Genomic DNA, 20,471 nt, shown 5'->3' with positions numbered 1-20,471 from the left:
TGAACACCTAAAGCCCAGATGATTTCTCGACCTACTCATCCGAAAAGGGAGACCAGTTTGCGTAGCCCATCACATATACTGGGTAATTTTTTTTTTTAAAGCGGTCTGAAATTTTAAAACAGAGATTTAGATTTATTTTAGCCCCGGGGCTAAACTGGATCCCACGGTGGACACCAGGTAAGAGGCGAACTGCTTCCATTCGTTCTCTAATTAAATATGTTATTTAAATTTTCTAGTTTGTATTCCAGAGGGTACGTTATACAGTTGAACCCGGATATATCGAATTTTGGTTATATCGAACTCGCGGAATATCCCCTTGAATATCCCATGTAAAAGTATAGGAAAGCTGCGTCGTATATCGAACTCAATTTCACCGGTCATTCGATATATCGAACTTCGCACCACGCATTGGACGATACGCCTCCCTCAAAGACGATCGCATCGCCTCGGCCGTTTGCCGCGTGACGTTTTCAAGCCACACGCGGAGGGAATGAGAGGACACAGCTCGGCGACTGCTGGTCTAGGACAGCGCCGCGCCCTTCCCCCAAAGACACGGGCATCTGCGGTGATCGCTGCCGCGCTAGCACGTGACATTTGCATGTGTGTGAAGGAACGAGAGGGAAGCAATGCAGCCGTGGTGTTCGGGAGAGGGGAAAACGCGATAGAGCGAAGCACAAAGGTGTGCCCACTCTTCTGCTGAGCTTTATCTCTGCCCTTCCTTTCTCTTTCCCGGTTCGCAGCAGCACGCACTACGCATGCGCGGACAAGTCAGCTCAGCTCGTGGCAGACGCTTCTCCAGTGTGTGTTATGAACATGGAGGAAGAAAAAAAACTAGGAGGGAGTGCCGCGGCGGAAAAGTGAAGCCTAGTATTAAAAAATATAATGGAAAGAATCATGGGAAATTAGCCGTCACGTGATACGGCAAGCGGGAGCCGGTAGCTGGTTTCGGTTGCGGTTTCGCACGCTTTCTCCGAAGGAATGCCTTCGCGTGGCCTTCGCTACGCGACGCCTGCACTAGAAACCTGAGGCGCGCGCTGTGAACAGGCGATGCATGGAACTTTGGACTTTTAGACGGGCTGATCTCGTGGGGGCTGCCGCCGCTGCGCAGTGCACCTGTGTATTTCGCGAAGTATGGCTGGGTCCCCTCAGCAGCAGCGCCATATGAAATGCTTGCGGGGCTCGACGCACAAAGACGAAGCACGCGAGAACAATACGAGGGGACGAAGCGCTAATAATCGCTTCGTCCTGTTGTCCGTTGTATTCTTGTGCTCTGTCTTTGTGCGCTGAGTCCCGCAAGCATATATTCAAACCAACTAGCCCAACAGAAAATACTGCCATATGAGATGCTGCGTGCCGGGATGTAAGAACTACACGGATATACATCTCAGGGCTGTCGCTCCAACGGTGAGTATCCTGTTATGCGCACTCCTCGAGAAACGAAACATTTGTTTGTCAGGGCATGTGCATGTATTGTTCGAGATGAAAATCGTTTGATTCATTTAGGAAATGCAGACCTCAAATACGCATTGTTACGCTGAAGCCAGTTGCCCAGGCATGTAATGTTATGTCGAATTCGTAGTCTCCCTGACAAAACCAAAGATGAAAAGGCCACCTGCAGTTCTCACTAGTGTGCCTATAAACACGGAGTACAATGCAATAATTGTAAACAAAGTAACGTGTTACGACGAGACGCACAACTTTCGGCAGACCACTCCCGTAGGCTTTCCGCGGGGACATCCAAAGTCACTAAAATATACCATGTACCCTGCTACTTTTGAGTCTGGCAACAATGGTGGCTAAATTCCAAAGAATCATTGCGCGCAAGAGAGAGAAGGCATGGAGAAGGGAGCGGTGTCAGAGGAGGTTCGCTTGCCTAGGCTGCGCGCGCTCCCTCCTAGTTTTTTCTTCCTCCATGGTTGTGAACGCTTTGCGCGCGGCGGCTGGCGTGCGATGAGCGTCTCGTGTCGTCGTGCTGAACGCGCGTAAGCTACAGCGGTCGCAAACGCTAAAACACGGCAGATCCTTTTTTTCTTTTTTTTGCGGGAGTCGTTTATTGCCGTCGGGCTGAAAGTATGCTATGGCGGCTGCGGAGGTTAAGAAGCGGCAATTGTATTTTTTTTTTATTTGCGAAAGTTGTTCTTGTCGGGCTGAACGTGCCGCGCAGCTTAAGCTATGGCGGCTGCGGACGTTAAGAAGCTGCAGTCTTTTTTTTTTTTTCTGCGAGAGTCGTTCATTCTAGAATCTATGAATCAACGAAAGCACGCGGTTGGCTGCGGTCATGCCACCTGCTTTTAGCATTGTTCGCTCCAAACGGCATTTGCAGCTATCACGCTTGCCAATGATTTTGTAGCAGTGGACTACACCCGCCCCACCATAGGCGCGGCACGATCAATCGAACCAGGCTTGTGCAATCAAGCCATAACGCGGGCACTCTGCCAAGTTCGCTCCCTGTCACCGCAGGATCTATGAAAAGTGTAGTTGAAAGATAAACACGTCGTGGCGTTATCGCTGCGCAGAATCTTGGCACGCTGCCAATAAATGAGCTGTGGATACGACGGTCAAAACGGAGGAACGCGCCACCGAACGCTTTTTTTCTTCTTTTTTTTTTCAATTTCTCCGGAGCAAAAATGGGGACTGGGTTCATTATGCGAGTGAGTTGACTACGCGATAAATACCGTATCATTTTTCACGATCGCAGGTGGCGTCGCAAGCCGATTTCTTTATTTCAAATTATCCTTATATCGAACTATTTCACGACCCCTTGGTGTTCGATATATCCGGGTTCGACTGTATTTGCTTCAAGATTGGAGCTCGTCCTTCAATAGTACAGACGCGCAAATTAATTTTCCTAAAGTATATTGCAGCGCGCTTTACAAGGGCCACCGATGTCACCTTGATAGACAGTTTCACACAGTAACTCAGTGCTTGTGACGTAGATCCGTTCCGCCAACAGATTTCGTCACTCTGCTGGTATCACCTGAAAGCCAGAAGGGCACACATCGGTTCGTTTCAATTTCGTTTCGGTCGCGGCCTCGCTGATAGCAGCAGCGTCGGTACCCAATGCGTCCTGTCATTGCGCTTACAGTGCGGCCTCGAAGCGCGCATTGGCTGAGCGATCTATGCCGGACGCTGGCACTGTGTCAATGGGTGAAACCGCCTATCAGGGTTAAATTTGCGGGCCTTGTAACGCCCCCTACAGTTTTTTTTTTTTTTCAAGACAATACTGCTTGGAGAACGGGCTCCGTTTCTGCACATACAACATACCCTTTAAAATGAAACAAAAAACGTATTTAGTTAATTCGCGAGCTAATTGAAGCCACCTACGTCTTACCTGATGTCCGCCGTAACCCCCAATACAGCCCCAGGGCTAAAATAATCCGAAGTCAGTTACCCCCTTTCAATAATTTTACTGCTTCTAAAAAAAAAATAAAAAAAAATCGGTATACCTGAACCCTACGCGCAAACAACTCACACTAAAGGAAAGAAAGGAGAACTTTATCAGGCTCGCCTTAATCGCACTGTCCCTTACCTTCAAGAATAGGTTCGCCAGAGCCGCTCGTGGTATGTCGTAGTTTTGATACTGCTGCCGCACGTTGCACGTGCAGGCTGGCCTTGGCTGCGGCGTGGCTCGCTTGGGCGACCCAAGCGGGGAGTCGCTAGAGCTGGAGCGCGCTAGCGGTGTCTCGGCGCAGGGCTGCGCAATCCGGGCGCTGCATATACATGGCGCCGCTCCGAAGCCGTGAACAGCCGGGAGCATGGAGTCCACGACAGGGGATGGTGTCGCCCCGGATGAAGGTCGAGTGCCGGGATGGTTCTGAGAAATGAAACCGTGTTTCAATGCAGTATGCGCGTTTGACAGAAATACACACTATTTTCACGCTCCAGTTTTAAATGCGGGACAAACACAGTGCAAACGACGGGACAAGGCGCCTTCTGTGTTTTTTTTTTTTTCTCTCTCTCTCTGACGACGACGGGCGCTTCATCCCGTTGTCTTCACTGTGTTTGTCCCGCATTGTTCGCGGCTTTAAATGTTCAGAATGCACAGTACCCAACTCGTCCAGGAACAAGTTCTCTTAAACTAGATTTCTCACTCTCCATAATTCCAGCAGCATATTAATAATGAAACCGCGAAATCTCTGATGCCATTATGCCTTGAACAGAACATTATTCATTGATCAAAGGCAGCTGTTATATCCTGTATATTAAAAAGAAATGTGCCTCATTGCGCCTCAGCGTTACAAAAGATATCACCGATTTTTGTACCCCCCCTCCCCCGAAGACGGGCCACATGTTGATTTTCATTGTCTTCAGCAGTCTCTCTCTCGCTCTTTCTCCATCCATCGGTCCGTCTCTCCCTCTCTCTTTCTCTCACTCACACAGGCACGCACACACACACACATACACATGCGTGCGCGCACACACAAAAAAATTTCCTTATACGTACTCTAAACAGGTCGCTGTCAGTGTGGATGACGCTTCGTGGCTGGTCGTACAGAGACTCGAGAAAGCTCCGCGGCACGTTGTACTCAGACGAACTTGTACTGGCGCCACTCATGCTGGCACTGCTCGTTCCGCTGCTCTGAGAACACAGCGACGCACGGTCCGAGGGCTTTCCACCGCGTCCGCTACTCGCTTGCGACGCCACACCGCTCGTCGGTCGACTACCGGCCTCCGTGACGCTCGGGGACCTTCCGTGAACAGCCGCGCCGGTCGTCTGGTGAGAGAAGCAAGAGCGTATAAAACGACCGAAGAAGTTATCGGGGGGTGCCAGGGGGTGAGAGAGGTACGAGGAACAGAATCTCTACTATTAACTCTTTGTTCGGCAACGAGCACCCGCATGTAATCGTACATGTATACCCACATAAGAAACAATGCTGCGCAAGAGGGCCGTAATGTTATTCCTCTCCTATGTTCTTTGCAATATGCGTCAGTCATTTGCATCCAAGACTACTGACCCCACGGTTGCGCATTTTTCTTGCCTTCGACAGATGAGGAGCGTCTCCCAGGTTTCAAGCGCTTTCCAATCTCTTGATCGCGTTAGGTTTTATACTTTGAAACTTGGGATGTCACTGCACTTTTTGCGAAGATCGATAAGATTTCCGAATGGTTGCAACTGCTGGCGCACATTTCTGTGTTGTTCAGGAACCCCTCCCCGACTGTTTAATATAATGTATCTGCAAAGCAGCGAAATACCGTAAGAAAAAAAAATCTTTATATCGCACTGGAAATGCATTTACATGTCGCGATTAGCGACGCGTATCAGGCGAAACTGCACATATGTAGGTAAGAAAAAAAACAACGTCGAGACCTGAAGGTGTTGTCTTTATTCTTTTCAAATTTGTCAGTGTTAGGCATTTTTGTATTCTTTTCCTTTGTTTTTATGCCAATGTATGACACTTTCTCACTGTTGTCTCCCCCCCCCCCCTTATGTAATGTCCCTGATAGGGATCTTTAAGGGAATAATAAATGATGATGATGATTACGTTTATTTCAGGACAAAAGAAAAGGTGATATGAAAGGCATTTATTTTTAGACAGCCACCCTACAAAGTCAAATCTTTTTTTTTTTTTTTCTTTTTACCGAAACGCTGTCCTACGCTTTGTGGAAATGGTTTTCGCTTCATGAGAAATTTCGCACCGTGTGCTGAAAGACGGAACAAGCTGAAGAATGGGCAATTTAAGTGCTAACTGATTTTATGCAACCTTCGCCACTCTTCCCTGACGGCCAGCCGAGGACCAAATGCTGCAGGTCATGGAAGGGCTTTTCCGCAGGCAAATATTTCAAATATGTCTTCCACAAGTTTCAAGCTCACACTGCCTCCGGCGTAGGACGGCCCGTTTATGAGAATCCTGGTTACAGCTTAACCGCGCAACACAGGCAGGGTTGTAGCCGACATGGACTGACGGAACTCACCCATGCTTGTTGAGGGTTCGTCTTGAAGTCCCCTGTCCACTGAGGAGGGAACCATCGGCTGCCGTCGGGCGACCGACCACTCTGGCTCGGAAAGCTGCAGCGGGCACAGTAATGACGTCCACATTTTCCGCAGTGGGTGTATGTCCTGTAAAAAACCTTGGCTGTTGACATGGCTGACAACCGTGTGTGCGTATGTTGTATGTGCGTGTCTGAATGCATTAGGGAAATCAACAGTCCCCTAAACCAAACAAAGCAGGGCAGAATGTTTCTATCGTTAAGTTGTGGCGATGATCAATGAGAAATAATCAGCGCGTTGATTTCGTGGCTGAACGATGATTGAATGTAGAAGAAAAAGAACCTTCAAATGGTCGTCATAACGAGCTTTTTATATAGGACCTGCATTTGTCTGCTCGACAGCCATATGCCGGGCATTTCGAGGAAGCGCGCTACGAATGTTTAAAAGTGGGCTTATTATTATTATTATTATTATTATTATTATTATTATTATTATTATTATTATTATTATTATTATTATTATTATTATTATTATTATTATTATTATTATTATTATTATTATTATTGCGAAAGTAATACTACACCAGGTTTCGGCCCGTCGCGTAGTCCGTGACCGCATTCACGAATGACCTTGAACAGCCGCGAAGAAGACGAAGAATGCGATGAAGACGACGAAGAAGAAGACGATCAAGTAAGCGCAAGCAGACGAAAAAGAAGAGACGAAGAAGAAGAAGAACGCTCGGTCACCCCTGCAGCTAATGTTTTCGCTCCATATTCGGTTCTGCGGAGTTGAACCCTTTTTTTTTTTTTTTTTTTTTTAACATGGGAAAACTGTTTCAATTGTGCCGGTGCTGACGGAAATCATAAAATAGGGGAACGATGTTAACTAACAATCTGGTTAAGTAACTTCTGATGATTACCTTTTTACCTATAACTGTCAGGCGTCTAGTTGAAAGTAGAACTTTATAGCCGGCCATTTGTAACACCCGTATCAGTTTTAATACTTAAAGGACGCGATTACCCTCGGCGCTGTGGTTCCGCAAACGTTAGCTATCTCAAGACAAAGAACGAGCGTTTTCGGAAAACCCGCGCTCTAAGGTCGTCCCCAGTGCCGCGTCAGTCTGACGCAAGCGCCACGTCCAATTCTCTAGGGGGAAGTGATAGATGGCGGTACCTGTTTAGCGCGCGCTACGGGGAACCGGAACGCGCCTGCATCGCCCATGTACCTTTATTTTCAACCTGGTTTCTGCGCAACAGGCAAAGTTCCGTACTCTCCGCAGAAGGTGCCAGATTTCGTAACAAAAGGTGAATAGTCGCCAGTACTTTTGGGCTCCTGAAGCTCTTGCAAGCGAGGAGGGCAACTCATTATTCTGGGCACCGCATTAGGAGCAAACAGCTATAGGGGCCCTAGCTTTCAGCTCACAGCAATAGTGGGGCCGTGAGTAGTGAGCCGAGAAAAGGCGGTGCCTTCAAGGTCAGCACGAACCGTCATCGTCATAGCCTGTGTGGTCTCGCGTGTTGTTCTAATCGTCACTTACCACACTGCGGGTGCACTGCCAGACACGGGTAGAGGGCTGCTGATTTGGTTGTCAGGAGTCTCCTTGGAACCTAGGGGCTCTTGAATGTCGCTAATGGTGAGCGACACAGTGTCTGCGCTCTCAGCATCGCTAGAAGACACACTCGGCGCAGCGCCGCCCTGTGACACACAGGAAGGCCACCTGCGGAACGCGAAATCGTGTTTTGATTCAGATTAAATTTGAAAACCTTTAATGACATCCCTTTATTTTACTTTCAGTGCGCACTGGTGCACTAAATTTGGTGAGTCTTAATGATTTAATTTCACTGCCGGTTCAGCAAAGCTTCCGCACTGTGCTCCGTGAACAAATTAATGGATTCACGTTAGAATCAACAAATCCTTAGAAAACGATGACAATAAAAGATTTCTGATTTCTGTGCCTAAAGAAAAAATTTGGGTTTACAGCGTGCTGGAAAGTCAGAAAAAAATGCGCTAAAAGTTAATGAGGAATCAGTGAACAGAATGAGCTGGCAATAAAAAAAGCGAAAAGACAAAAGGGCTAACCACAGCACAGTGGTGTGTGAAGCGTTTCTCCTGTCTTTGCTGACGTCATATTTTTCTCTCAAAGCAGCTCTTTTAGCGCAACAAACAATGCGCCGCTACAGCCTTACTTCCTTCAATTTTACCCATCACGTCCTTTCCTTTCATTTTACTTCGGGCGACATTTTCTTCTTACCCGACCCGGTTTTGTTGCAGTACTTTTAACCTGTTATTTCGTTTTCTTTTTTTTTTCTTGCGCACCAAGCCAATCCCGTAACTGAGCAGAGTTTTGTCAGCATGCTAGCTCATTTCGGACGCTGCCACGGTCATTGACCTTCGGCTAAATAAGCAAATTCTCCGGCATATAGGTTTAGCATCATTTGCTTCCCCGAACTTGTCATTTTTTCCTCACAACTTTTCTATTCCGGTGCAGGATGGTTTGAGGCGTCTTTAGATAAGCGAAAAAGCACGTGATCAGCGTTAGCAAGGGGAAACGAAGCAGGAAATATAAAAAAGAAAGACGACCGGGGCGAAAAAACGGCAGGAGAAAGCCTTGCTCGAGTGGGCAAGCGCACCTGTAGTGGACCTTGCAGAAGGTCCTCGAGCGGAAGAAGTCGTCGGGCGTGGGAGCGTCGCCGGCGAAGCGCACTATCTCGAAGCAGGCATCGCAGGAGCCCACGTCCGAGCAGCCAGAGCTGAGCAGGGGCCTGCGAGACTCGCTGCTGCTGCACTGGCTCGACTCCTGGGCCCGGGCTCGAGGCTGCAGCGACATCCGCGACGGGGTCTCCATGGCTGCGGACAAGAGCGGGGAGCTCAGTGCAGCCGTGCGGCAGCGCAGCGTGAAGTGAAATCATCTCCGCCCTTGCAACGGAAACTCGAGCGACGCAAGCAGTGCTTTGGAAGAACTCGCGACGTGGAAGCGAAAGGTGGCACTTTCTTTATGTTGCCACAGTTCCAACGCCCTCTGGTAGAGGTATTAACGGGTAGGATCTAAAATTGGTTTCAGAAAGAGCTAGCCTAAATTGTATTGCAGCGGTTGTAAGGGCAGCAAACAAACAAACAGAAAGTTCCTTTCCTTTCCTCCTTTGTCGCAAGAATGCATTGAACTTGTGCAAGCGAACGAGGATGTTCGGTAGCTCGAGGCAGACATGTGCATTTATGCAGTCGCGTCAGCGGCGTGACGTTGTATCGCTTTTCCCCACAGCAGGGTTTTCGGCTGGCTCGAGCGCGAAATGAAACCAAAAGCAAAGAGCAATAAAAGCTTCCGCCGGGAACACACAGAGCGACAGGAAGTTTCCGCCTCCGACAACACGCTTTCGACCGACCTGAAGCCTTGCAGGGGAGTTTCCTGCGACTGGCCAGCTTCCCTCGGGACGCCGCTTCGAAGGCCTCGGCCAGCTCCTCGGCCTGGTTGGTGTGCAGCACGTGCAGCCCTTCGCCTGCGTACACGCGTCAAAGCACGTTCTGCGGCTGCTGCTTGGTAACATTCTCGCTGACATGCATTTCGTGGAAGCGTTGCAAACACTCAAAACTAATGAGACTTGCGAGTTGTCAATGGAAGTTAGGAAATCTCAGTGGGATGTTCTTATGGGCGTGTGTGTGCAGTGACAAATGTTATATAGTAAGCTAGAACTTAAAGGCACGGACCTACACCGGACCATTCAGTAAATGCTTGATTAAATCGCTCATTTATTGTCTGGTATATCAACACATTTTTAGGTGACAATCAGAGCTTTAACAAAGGATTGCTTTTATCGTGCAGGAATTGTGTATACGGGCGGAGTTTCGCTGCAAAATGTGTTTCATCCGACCATGGGAGGCATCGAGAGGGTACGTATACGGTTGCTCTTTGTGCTACGATATGGGCAACCTCAGTGCAACATAACTATTGTAGATACTACCCGACCGCCTTTGGCATAACTTGAGTGCTGTGCAGTGAAGGCTTTTGTCCTCTTGCGAGAGAAGCGGCCAGACAGTAAAACTGGCGTCTGGACAATTTAATGATCTATGTATGTTAAACACAACACAGAACGACAGCAAGCGAGAGAAACAGAGTGAGGCAACGCAGACGCAGTCAGCGGAGCTTTATTGATGAAAACTCGCTTTTCAAAAGTGAATACGCGAAGAAGGCACGTTCGCAGCCGCGTGTATTAATTTATTTTTAAAGCAAGTTTACTTTTTCTGTGGTAAATATTCAAATGAGTATCAGAACTCTCGTTGTTTCCTTCCGTTACTCTGAACACCGCAGCTTCAGCGCTGTTATTCAGACACGACCACGCGTATTTCTTTAGGTTCATCCCACAAGCTGGAAGATCTGACAAATATCATTCCTTGCGTACCAGTTTTTTATTTTTATCTTCAGCAGAAACGTGTTTTACCTAGCGTCCCAGTTCATAGAAAGCGGAGCGGAGTGCCGCCTCTTGCGACGGCTACGCAAGGAGAAGAGAGCAGCGCACCTTTGCCGCACTTGGAGCCTCCCTCGAAGCAGAACCTCCCGTCGACCAAACCGAAGCGACGCAACTCCTTGAGAGGCCAGCTTCCCAGCAGCCGAGGTGGAAGGCCTGACGTCAGGCAGAACAGGTGGTCTTGCAAGTGCAGCCGCGCGGGTCCGCTGGCCAGCTTCGCGCGGCCCGGAGCATGCCAGATCTGCACCAGGAACTGTTGCACTGCGGAGAAGCGGCGGCGACGCGAAGTGAGTGGTGGCTGCGCTCGATCATCAGCCAGCCCCATGCTTTCATCCTATCCTTCTCTCTCTGTGCTCATTCAACTTATCCGACACGAGCTTCACACTGCGCACTTAAGCGCAAAAACATGCTCCCGTCTACGCCGCAGGAAGCTTTACAAAGCCATCTCGTTGAATGATGGCTGCGACGCGAGATGCCCTCACCTTCGGCAACATTGGCGCGTATCTTGACTTGCCACTGGATGAGCAGCTCTCTCGAGTCGAAGGCCAGCGCCAGCACCAGGTCGGGGCAGATGAGCGCCAGCGTGTGGCTCTCCTTGTCGAGCGTGAAGCCTGACTCGAGCCCCAGGCAGCCCGCCAGCGACAGCGACGCCTTGGTAGGGCCCTGCTTGCAGCGCTCCTTGCTGTCGCGGTAGAGCTGTACGTGGATGCAGTCTGCGCAAATGTGAAACATGAGCATCAAATGCTACATGGTGCCTCGAGCAGCGCCCGGTAAACTGGTCTAAATTGTGCTGCGCCATTGATTAGGAGAGGCCGGCCATTGCTTCTTAATGAGCAGCCGAAAGATTTACCTGCTGCTAGGCTGTCGCAGCGTGTTTCAACTTTTCCGTGTACTTTGTTCTATTGTTTCACGGCCCTGTCAAATGGTTGCACGGCTATGAACAGTACGATGCCTACCCATGGGCCGCCCTGGAAAGCCAGCACTGGGAAGTACGCAAAAGCTACGTGTGTGCTGGCCGCTCCACGCTACCGCGCCGCGTGTAGTAGACGACGCGCCCGGCAAGGAGCAAGAGTTGACTGCAGTGCCGCTAGTTCTCGCGACCGCCACTTGGGACACACTCCTCCGCCAGGCGGTATAGGGAGCTGTGAAACTTTGTGCTAGCAACGTTCCATGCGGCAGCGTGCCGCGGCATGATGAGTGACGACTATCAATTCCTCGCGTCACCAACGCGCTGCCAGCAAGCTGCTTTTTGCACGAGCGAAATTCACTCAAGGTCCAAATATATTTGTAAGTCATCATCTGCCTACCTGCCTGACGGCTTCCCTTCCACGCGATCATGTTACAAGGCGCGGCAACCGCTTATAGAACCTCGCTGTAAATGCATTAAACGAATGCGCGCGTAAAATAATTTATATAGCATACTTCATACCGCCAGCAGTTCAGTTCAGTTCAGTCGTTCAGTCGTGTCCGACTCTTCGTGACCCTATTGACCATGTCACGCTACCGGATCACTGCCTTGTCGTGGCGGAGGGGCTTGCGAAACTCGATGAAGTCGTGAGCTCTGCTGTGTAGGGCCACCCAAGATAGACAGGTCACGGCAGAGAGTTCTGACAAAATGTGATTCACTGGAGAAGGTAATGGCAACCCACTCCAGTATTTCCTGCCAAGCAAACCCTATGGCCAGTCACAATACCGCCAGCAGAATAAAGCAATTCCTTATTTTCATTTCATTCTTCGCTGTTTCCGCTGACAGCGTATGCAAGAAAGGTAAGTCCTCATTTTGATGCGTGCACAAACGTGCATCCTTGCAGCTTGTAACGCACAGGCTGTGAAAATGTTAGATAAAATTGAAAAAGCGTAGCTTGTTAGCCTAGTTGGCGCATGGTACGTGGAAAAATAAGCCGAAAGGACGCGTTCACAAGGAAAATAGGTTTCCAGCATTGTCCTGTGTACTTCTCCTTGTGAACGCGTTTTTGTTTACATGTTTTGTCACGTGTTAGATAAAAGTTACGAATGCCTAGCATTTCGCTGTCACCTGTCCGCACACCGCGTTAGATTTATAAAAAAAAAAAAAATTAGCGAATAACTAAAATTATACGATGAGCGGTTTCTGAATGCTCTCAATCGATAACAATGCGTACAGAGACGCAAAACCCGAAAGAAATAAATTCAAGATGCTTCCAACTGCGCGCGTATCTTATTATGCCTTAAATACACGGACAATCTCCTACTGGTTCTCTGGTATCGGAGTGCAAAGTCTTGCACAACAGCAGCATGACACGCATAGGCGCTAAATAATCGCACCAGCTGCCAGTCGTCTTTCCAGGTGCAAAAAAAAAAAAGAAAAAGAAAAAAAAAGTGTGTACGCGGTAGGGTATCGAATTCACCGGTGAAAGGTAATGCATTACAGAATGGCACAAAACGAAACGCAAGAAATCATAATGTCAACATGATCTTGTTTTATATACAGGCCTCTGCAGTGAAGACTGCTCAGTGCGGGAGCAGACAATGGGCAGTTTGAGCAAATCTTTCATCAGCGTTTTTCAGCCGTTCCGTTACCATGGCACCACATACAAGCGTAGGCGTTCGTTATTCCCTCATGCTGCAAGCTGCACTGGATATACGCGTTCTATGTTTGAATGTCCAAGGAAATTTTCTATAAAATGCAAAAAGCATCATCAAAGAAGACCACAACAAAAGCTACCATGACAATTAAAACAATAGCAACGAAAATCCTTTAGTTTCTCTTGTGCTAATGAAACTGTTCGGAGAGAATCGGATATAGAGTCTTAAACGTTAATCATGCGGATATTATATTATATTATATTATATTATATTATATTATATTATATTATATTATATTATATTATATTATATTATATTCTATTCTATTATATCATATCATATCATATCATATTATATTATATTATATTATATTATATTATATTATATTATATTATATTATATTATATTATATTATATTATATTATACTGACGCTCTAGCAGTGAAATAATGAAGGCATCCTTATCTCCGCGCCATTCAAACGATCATACGGCGATGACAATACGCAACAGCGGTGGTGAAAAATGCTTGGGCAGCCGCTGGGCGCATTGCCGAGGAGCGCTCTTCCGTAATACGCCCAGAAAAAGGGAGTGTTTCTCGCGTTAACATGAACAGTCAGATTTTAACCGCAACAAAAAGCGGCATTTCGTGCCGCCCTTGTCCGCTCGCACGAGGGGCGAAGTAATAAATTACCGCTAACGATGTGAACGAACGTTCAATGCTTCGAGACATATTTTTAGAATTTCTTATTTCTTCTGTGGTAATAGTGTTTCGCAATCTCGACTTCCCTGCACGGCCCCCGTGGCTGAGGCTAACATACCGGAGCCGCGTACGGCCCCGACGCTGGACTGCCCTGCCCCTTTGAGCCACCGGGTAGCGGCCACTTGGCCCCAGGTCGCCAAAACAAAGGTGAAGGAAGGTGCACCCACGCACAAGACGAGGATCCAGGATTCCGGCGTCGCCTGGTACGCGTGAAATATGTTTGGCAAAGTTCCGGCGGCCGACGAAGCGCCCCCTCGGGGGCGGCGGCAGCGGCGCCGGCGCGAGTGCCCCGGCTCGTTAAACATTCAAGCGCAATTACGGCCCTGCCGCTGGTGAATCAAGACCGAGCATTTTAATCCGCACTTGTGCTCCTTTGCCGCCTTCTTGCACGGACGGAATTCATTATGAACCAGTTATGCTCGTTAAATTAACAACGGAACGGCGTCGTACCGCCGCCCGGCGCGCTGTCGGCGGAGGCGTATCCTGACTCAACAAATGCCGGGAGAGGCAGCGCGGTTCTCGAGCAGAGCGCACGCTGCGCTAGCCGCACCACAACAGGTTTTTCGACGCGCAATTCTCTTTTGTTTCTTATTGTTAACTTCTCCCATCCTCCCTCCGGTGCTCTAGCTGCACGCGCTGCAACGGCAGCAGCTCGCGCGGCTTCACATCGCTTTTCGAGAGCGTTACTGCTTTTGGGGAAGAATGGATAAAGTAGGGCAAGAGACGAAAAGGAGAGGAGGGCTGTCTTCAGGGGTAGTTCATTAGCGGAATACTCTGTCGTGCGACAAGAATGGACGATGCGAGAAAGTTGCTTGTGCACAAGTTCTCCTTCTTATTTTGCTTTTTTTAAGCTCGGTGAGAGATTATCAAAAAAATGCGAGCGAAGGTATGCCATATTGTCTTACAGAAAAGAAGGTATTCAGCAGTGTTTTCTTGCTTGGCACAAAAAAAAATTCATAACATATTAATAATAACAATGTTCTGGCTCCTTTGTGAGAAAAAAAAAAGAGTTGAAATAGAAGCAGAGAGATTTTATAAAAGTTTTGGGTATATTTATAACGATACTGAAGGGTAAAATTCGGCAGGCACAGTCTTGTTGAGAAATATGACCCTGTTATTGCAAGCCGTTGGCAGTATTTGTATTGCTACTTCTATGCTACACATTTGAATTCAATGTTGGCGGACGTTGATGTTTTGACTGCGGGAAATTAAATTTTGCACATCTCAAAATCAATGATAGTGCTTCCGTCGATGGTTCTTCTAAGTTTCTGAAATACAAGCAAGCACATAAATTCAATAGTTACGGAAGTTAACGCATGCCTTGTATTTGGAAACATATTTAACATAGTTGATCCGTTTTATAGACGTCGTAGCCGCCGTCAACATGGCAACGAATAAAAAATAATTGTGTATAAGCAAGCATGCCTTTAAAATTACACATCCTCTTACTGTGCACGCCTTCATTTGTAGTAACATGGTAACGGATTTCGACACACCGCGGTGGCTCAGTGGCTTATGCAGTCGGCGACATTTTTCAAGGTCGCAGGTTTGGCCCCAGCCGCGAGGCGAAACATGGAGGCGAAACAAAAGGCACTTCTGTACTTTGCGATGTCAGCGCATGTTGAAGAATCCAAGTTGGGCTTAGCAAATCCGCAACCTTCCACTGCGTCGCTTCGGGATGCCAGGCTCTGAATTTACAATTAACTTTGTTATGTTTAATTTTGTTTAGTGGTAAAGCGCACCAGTTAGACAGAAGCAGGGCGTTAAAGGGCACCCGCGTTCCCTCAGGAAACAAAGTCTAGACTAGCGGCTGTTAGCTAAAGAAAGCTAAGTTTCTTTTTTTTTTTTTTTTTGCTGTTTTTGCAGGGAGAGGACATTTTTAATCTTAAATGTTGCCGGATTCTGAAAACAGCACCTATACACTATGCACCAGCTCACTAATGAAGTGAGCGCACTTTACACAGCTTGAGACATGACATTCTAAAGCACCACACTAGGCGCCACCCCGCTGGTTAGGCAGATTGCCAATGTCATCTTGGTTTTCATCGTTTCCGAAGCGCGCCAGCTAGAGGAGAAACTTCGCGTTCCTGTTCAGTGACGTACCCAGGAAAATATTCCTTTATGCCCCGTCACTGCCACAAACACTTGAAGTTTGATTAAATTTTGGCCAATTTTTATTTCCCGATGTTACGTTCATTGTCAGTATTAGAAAAGTTATCTCGTACAACCGGGTTAAGTGGAGAAATATGGGAGAGGCCTTCGCCCTGCAGTGGGTATAATCAGGCTGATGATGATGATGATGATGATGATCTCGTACAAGTGCTTCCGTTTTTTTTAACTGATTGGTTGTGGCGATGCCTTTTGAAGTTTTCTTTATATGTATTTAAAAAACAATAAAAAAAGAAACAGGCATCACCAAAGGTGCCTTAGTAAAGCCCGTGGCGAAGCAAACGCTGACGATCAGCGCTAGTACCCGGATAGGTTACTTCCATTGCATGATTATGGTTTGGTTTGGTTTGGTTTGGGTTTGGTGGGGTTTAACGTCCCAAAGTGACTCAGGCTATGAGAGACGCCGTAGTGGAGGACTCCGGAAATTTCGACCGCCTGGGGTTCTTTAACGTGCACTGATATCGCACAGCACACGGGCGCCTTGCTCTTCGCCCCCATCGAAAAGCGGCCGCCGAGGCCGGGATTCGATCCCGATCCCGCATGAATATGGTGTGACAAATTCGGCCCACGAAAGCAACTATTCATCGTTGGATATTTCTAGAGGTCCCCACGTTAGGGGGTTACAAGGCGCACCAGTGAGGAGCCTCGCGAGCGCTCGCTCCTACCCCTACCTTTACCGGAGGCGGCCGATTCAGCCGAGCACATTTCGACCCTGGTGTGCCCACATGCTCAGCGTGCAGTGAGGCTTTCCCAAAAACCACGCAATCAGGAGCCAATTTGCTCCCTGCTCACCTGGAGCGCCGGTAGTGTAAATCTAATTAGGCGTCAGAATAGGGAAAGTCCTGCGGCCGATGTCCGCGACGACGCTAGGAAGCGCAGCGCAGCGGAAAATTGGCTAATTTAACCAAGAAGCGCGCGACGCCAGCCTGCATGCAACGACGCCGGGGAACCGGCCGCGGCAGCGGGGCTCTACTGAGCGGAGCTGTCGCTGCCTCAGCGCCATCGGTAAAGCTCTGGTTGCGAATACAATCACGCTTCCATGTTACGCAAGCGTGCTGCTTTCAATGCGCGCAATTAGAGCGCTTTGCGTTCCTAAGCGCCGCTGATAAAGGGATTTTACAGGTGAGAGTTAATCTGCTTGGAACCGTTCGAGCGCTAGGTCCGAAACAAAGAAACGTGCACGCATTCGGATTCGGAGCTAGCGCGTGTTAAGGTACATAGAGTAAGGAAGTCCCACGGCCCAGTTCTGATGCAAATATGCCTGGCGTTTTCGCGAAGACCACTGCGAATACATAAGAGCGTTTTTTTTTTTTTTTTTTAATTTATAAATAAGGCTTCTGTAGTTATGGCGGACATCTGGAAACAAGCGGACAACAATAACTACACTCGGACGCAGCTTTCTGTGGCTATGCACCATGTCTACGGGTCTTTTTATACAGTATTACTACGACAAGTCGTCCATGTATATCTGGCATCAGTTATGTTATCGGCTTCATTTCTGTCTTGGAATTGAATTAACAGTTTTGAGCGGTCAAATGCGCAACACTGCGTTCCTTCACGCAACTGATGGCCGATCTGACCGTAGATTCGCCACTAATCAATAGTGCACATGATGTAGTTGTCAAAACAAGCGCAATTGCGAAAGTGTGCCGAAACCGGAGATAGATGCGTTACGCGCGCCCGCCTGCGCTTCGCTGAATTACTAATAGGCGGCACAGCCATCGGCGTGCGCACGGCGTGTTATGCTTACACTGTACTAGCTAGTACTGTAGTATAACCTTGATCAAATGATAACTTTAATATTTCCACAGTGGTATGATATTTTAGAGCAAGATCTGCAAGATTTCTCAGGGAACTATATTCTCCGGCGGAGTATGCTGATGCGTTCCGGGTCTGTAGCTTTAGCCGCGTATCCACAGAGAGTTGTCCCTCTGTACTTTATAGTCAGCGACCTGAATTCGAAAAATTAACTGGCGAAGTAATATACAGTTTGTTGTTTATATTGAATTGAAGGTTTGTAGTCCACCGTTAGTAATTACAATATCGAATTTCAGAACTGATAAAACGCGATTCCGCTCGGCGCTGTGTTGAACAAAACTTGCCCATCTGTAGGAACGTTCTAAACATCCTGGGGACACTTGAGCTAAGACTTTACGAGTGTGACGCGGTAGAATTAGTGGCTGTCGTTTGCCGGCTCCTCTTGGGAACAATCGTTCGGGTTGATTCACTTTTCTACTCATTTAATCAGCAATCTTTTCATCTGCGCACCTCTATTATATCGCACATACTGATTAGCATACAGTCTTAAGATGCCACAATACATGAAAGGCCATCCGACAAAGATATGTCTCGTTGTAATAAGGCCGCACAGAAGTGGCCCAGGGGCGTGAAGGCACAGCCCACCAGGATCCAAGGGTCCTGCTGGGCTGGATTCCTCTCCCATCACAAAGGCAAAGCCTGAGTTGGCAACGCATTCCAACTCGGCCATGTTGTGTGGTCTCGTGACGTCACACAGCCCGACGGCCAGTCAGTGCAAGTCCATGTCACCTGCCAGAGCCATGGCAATGATTATTAGCTCACAACGCCGATGCCGACCACGCCGACGCTTATGCCGTCGGAAACGGGGCCTTTACCGCTACGGTGTTAAAAACCGCGAGCCTTAGAACCGCGCGCAGAGGCGCCCATTAGTAGATACATCACTCCGCAAGGCACGCACCACTTCTGTGGCCTTGCTGCTGCTACTTGCTTCGAACATTGTTGCATCGCTTGCATGAAATGCGTCTCAAGGCGAAGGCCTTACTTTCCTCGTGAGTGACGTTAGGAAGAAGTGTGGAAATGGAACAAAAATACAAAGCGATTTAAGATGAAAATTGTGACGCAACCGCTCTTCGTGTTCTTCGTGCCTTCAGGGTGGTGCCACGCCATCTTGCTTCTCAGTTAGTACATACATTTGAACGGCGAAAAGGACACGAACACGTGAAAAATGAGGAACAGAAAGAGCGCCTTTCTTTCCTTTTTTTTTCTTCTGTGTTCGTGTCCTTTGCGCCGTTCAAGCGTATAGCTTCAACCGACTGGTATAGCCCTACAGCAAGCACTTCTTCGACCCGTTTAGAAGTCAAGTGAAGTTGGAGGCTAATCTGCGACAAGAATTTGAACCAATGACATATGCACTTGCCTTCAACTGTATGCCGATAATTGCAAATGTAGCTGTGTTCACCGTGAAGTAAGACAGATACTGTGCCTTTCATTTCACCGAAAACTAAAGCAACAGAAGATGTGTAGTACTTTGCCAAACTCTGTGCCAGTCCCTCAAAGCTAAATCGCCGGGCAAAAATGTCCCCTACCATGTCAAAACAGTGTTTTCGCACTCGTTAGTCGGTGAGTCCCGGCGAACGTTTGTTCAACATGTCACTTTGTACGTCATCCGCCCCGAGAGCTGAATTTATGACGTCGCTCTATGCTCTGCGCAAAGGCAGTAGCTGTGCTCCATTGCTGGTTCCACTGCAAGCCTTACAGGTACATCAGGGCGATCTGACGCGGAAAAGAGTGCAGTGAGCGTGCGTACCGTTACTGAGAGCGTCGTAGTGATGGGCTTGCAGACTCCCACGCGGACAATTTCCAACGTCTCGTGCAAGCTTAAGCGCCGGTGCTACAGTCCTTCTCGTTTCCCTTGTTCTTCTCAATCATTCTTACGCCTGCGTTTCGGCCGTGTATGAAGCCAAACGTCCTTCGCTGCTCTGTGGTCTGTTCTTAAACCGCGTCGGCGGTATATTGCATTGCGCATCATGCTAACAGGAAGCATAGCCTGTTTTCAACGGTTTAATTCTTTTGCGCGGTATCATATAAAAGATAATCCCTTAGAATACGGCTCATCTGTAATGGTGCGACAAAAGAGTACTTTGACGCCCTGAAATTCGAGGTTGCCGCACATTCCCCTCAGATGCCACCAAAGAACATTATAACTATGCCACCATGCAGTTTTTCTGGGATTTCACTGGTCACACTGCCTTTTTTGCAAAGAGATCTTGCTTGTAACCGCGCCATCTCTCAAATGGTGTAAAGATCACACAGCAACACCACTTGAAAATACTTGGACGGCAATAAAAGGATGAGGTTTACTTAAAAAAACAAACAAACAATGTTTTAAAAAATCCGGTAGTTTAATAATCCCAGTTTTAGTACCGCGAATGAGTTTGCTCTAGATGTTAGGTACCTTTTGCCACTGAAAGAAGAGCCGGGCTTTTTGCATGAATATGTACTGCAACACTTGATGAAGAAATACTTAACGTTAAGTTTGCAAAATAATTTAAATTTAAGGGTATTGAAAAAAATTAAAACGGTACGATATGCAGAAAAAGCAAATAGGCGTACAAGATGTGTACGCAAAAAAGACTACGAGGCGTTCATTGTAAGGCGCAGTACATCATTTTTCAATGTTCGCAACCCAAGCCACGGGTGCCTTTGGTAGCGCGGGCCGGGCATTCTATTTTGAGTTCTTTTTAAACAGCCCCCCTCTATTCTTTGTTCGCAACTCAGAGTCTGAAGAAAGGAACCAGGGACGTGAACCAGCGAAATGAAGGCGGTAGCT

The 20,471-nt window shown here is 47.9% G+C and overlaps 1 protein-coding gene across 1 annotated transcript in view; it reads right to left on the bottom strand.

The window, feature by feature from the left end:
- Positions 1 to 20,471, bottom strand: part of LOC146203118 (uncharacterized) — a 296,425-nt gene that overhangs the window by 21,758 nt on the left and 254,196 nt on the right. The window contains exons 3-10 of the mRNA XM_084588533.1: positions 10,872 to 11,102; positions 10,441 to 10,650; positions 9,310 to 9,423; positions 8,560 to 8,776; positions 7,467 to 7,646; positions 5,914 to 6,058; positions 4,445 to 4,714; positions 3,530 to 3,814 (exon numbers count right to left, since the gene is read on the bottom strand). Of these exons, the coding sequence (XP_084444659.1) occupies positions 3,530 to 3,814; positions 4,445 to 4,714; positions 5,914 to 6,058; positions 7,467 to 7,646; positions 8,560 to 8,776; positions 9,310 to 9,423; positions 10,441 to 10,650; positions 10,872 to 11,102 (1,652 nt within the window). The remainder of the gene's footprint in view (positions 1 to 3,529; positions 3,815 to 4,444; positions 4,715 to 5,913; positions 6,059 to 7,466; positions 7,647 to 8,559; positions 8,777 to 9,309; positions 9,424 to 10,440; positions 10,651 to 10,871; positions 11,103 to 20,471) is intronic.

This window comes from Amblyomma maculatum, chromosome 1, assembly GCF_055883805.1.
Source record: "Amblyomma maculatum isolate TAMU_Amacu chromosome 1, ASM5588380v1, whole genome shotgun sequence".
NCBI lineage: Eukaryota > Metazoa > Arthropoda > Arachnida > Ixodida > Ixodidae > Amblyomma > Amblyomma maculatum.
Note: the sequence above shows the minus strand (reverse complement) of the source record. Positions and strands in the feature narration are given on the sequence as shown.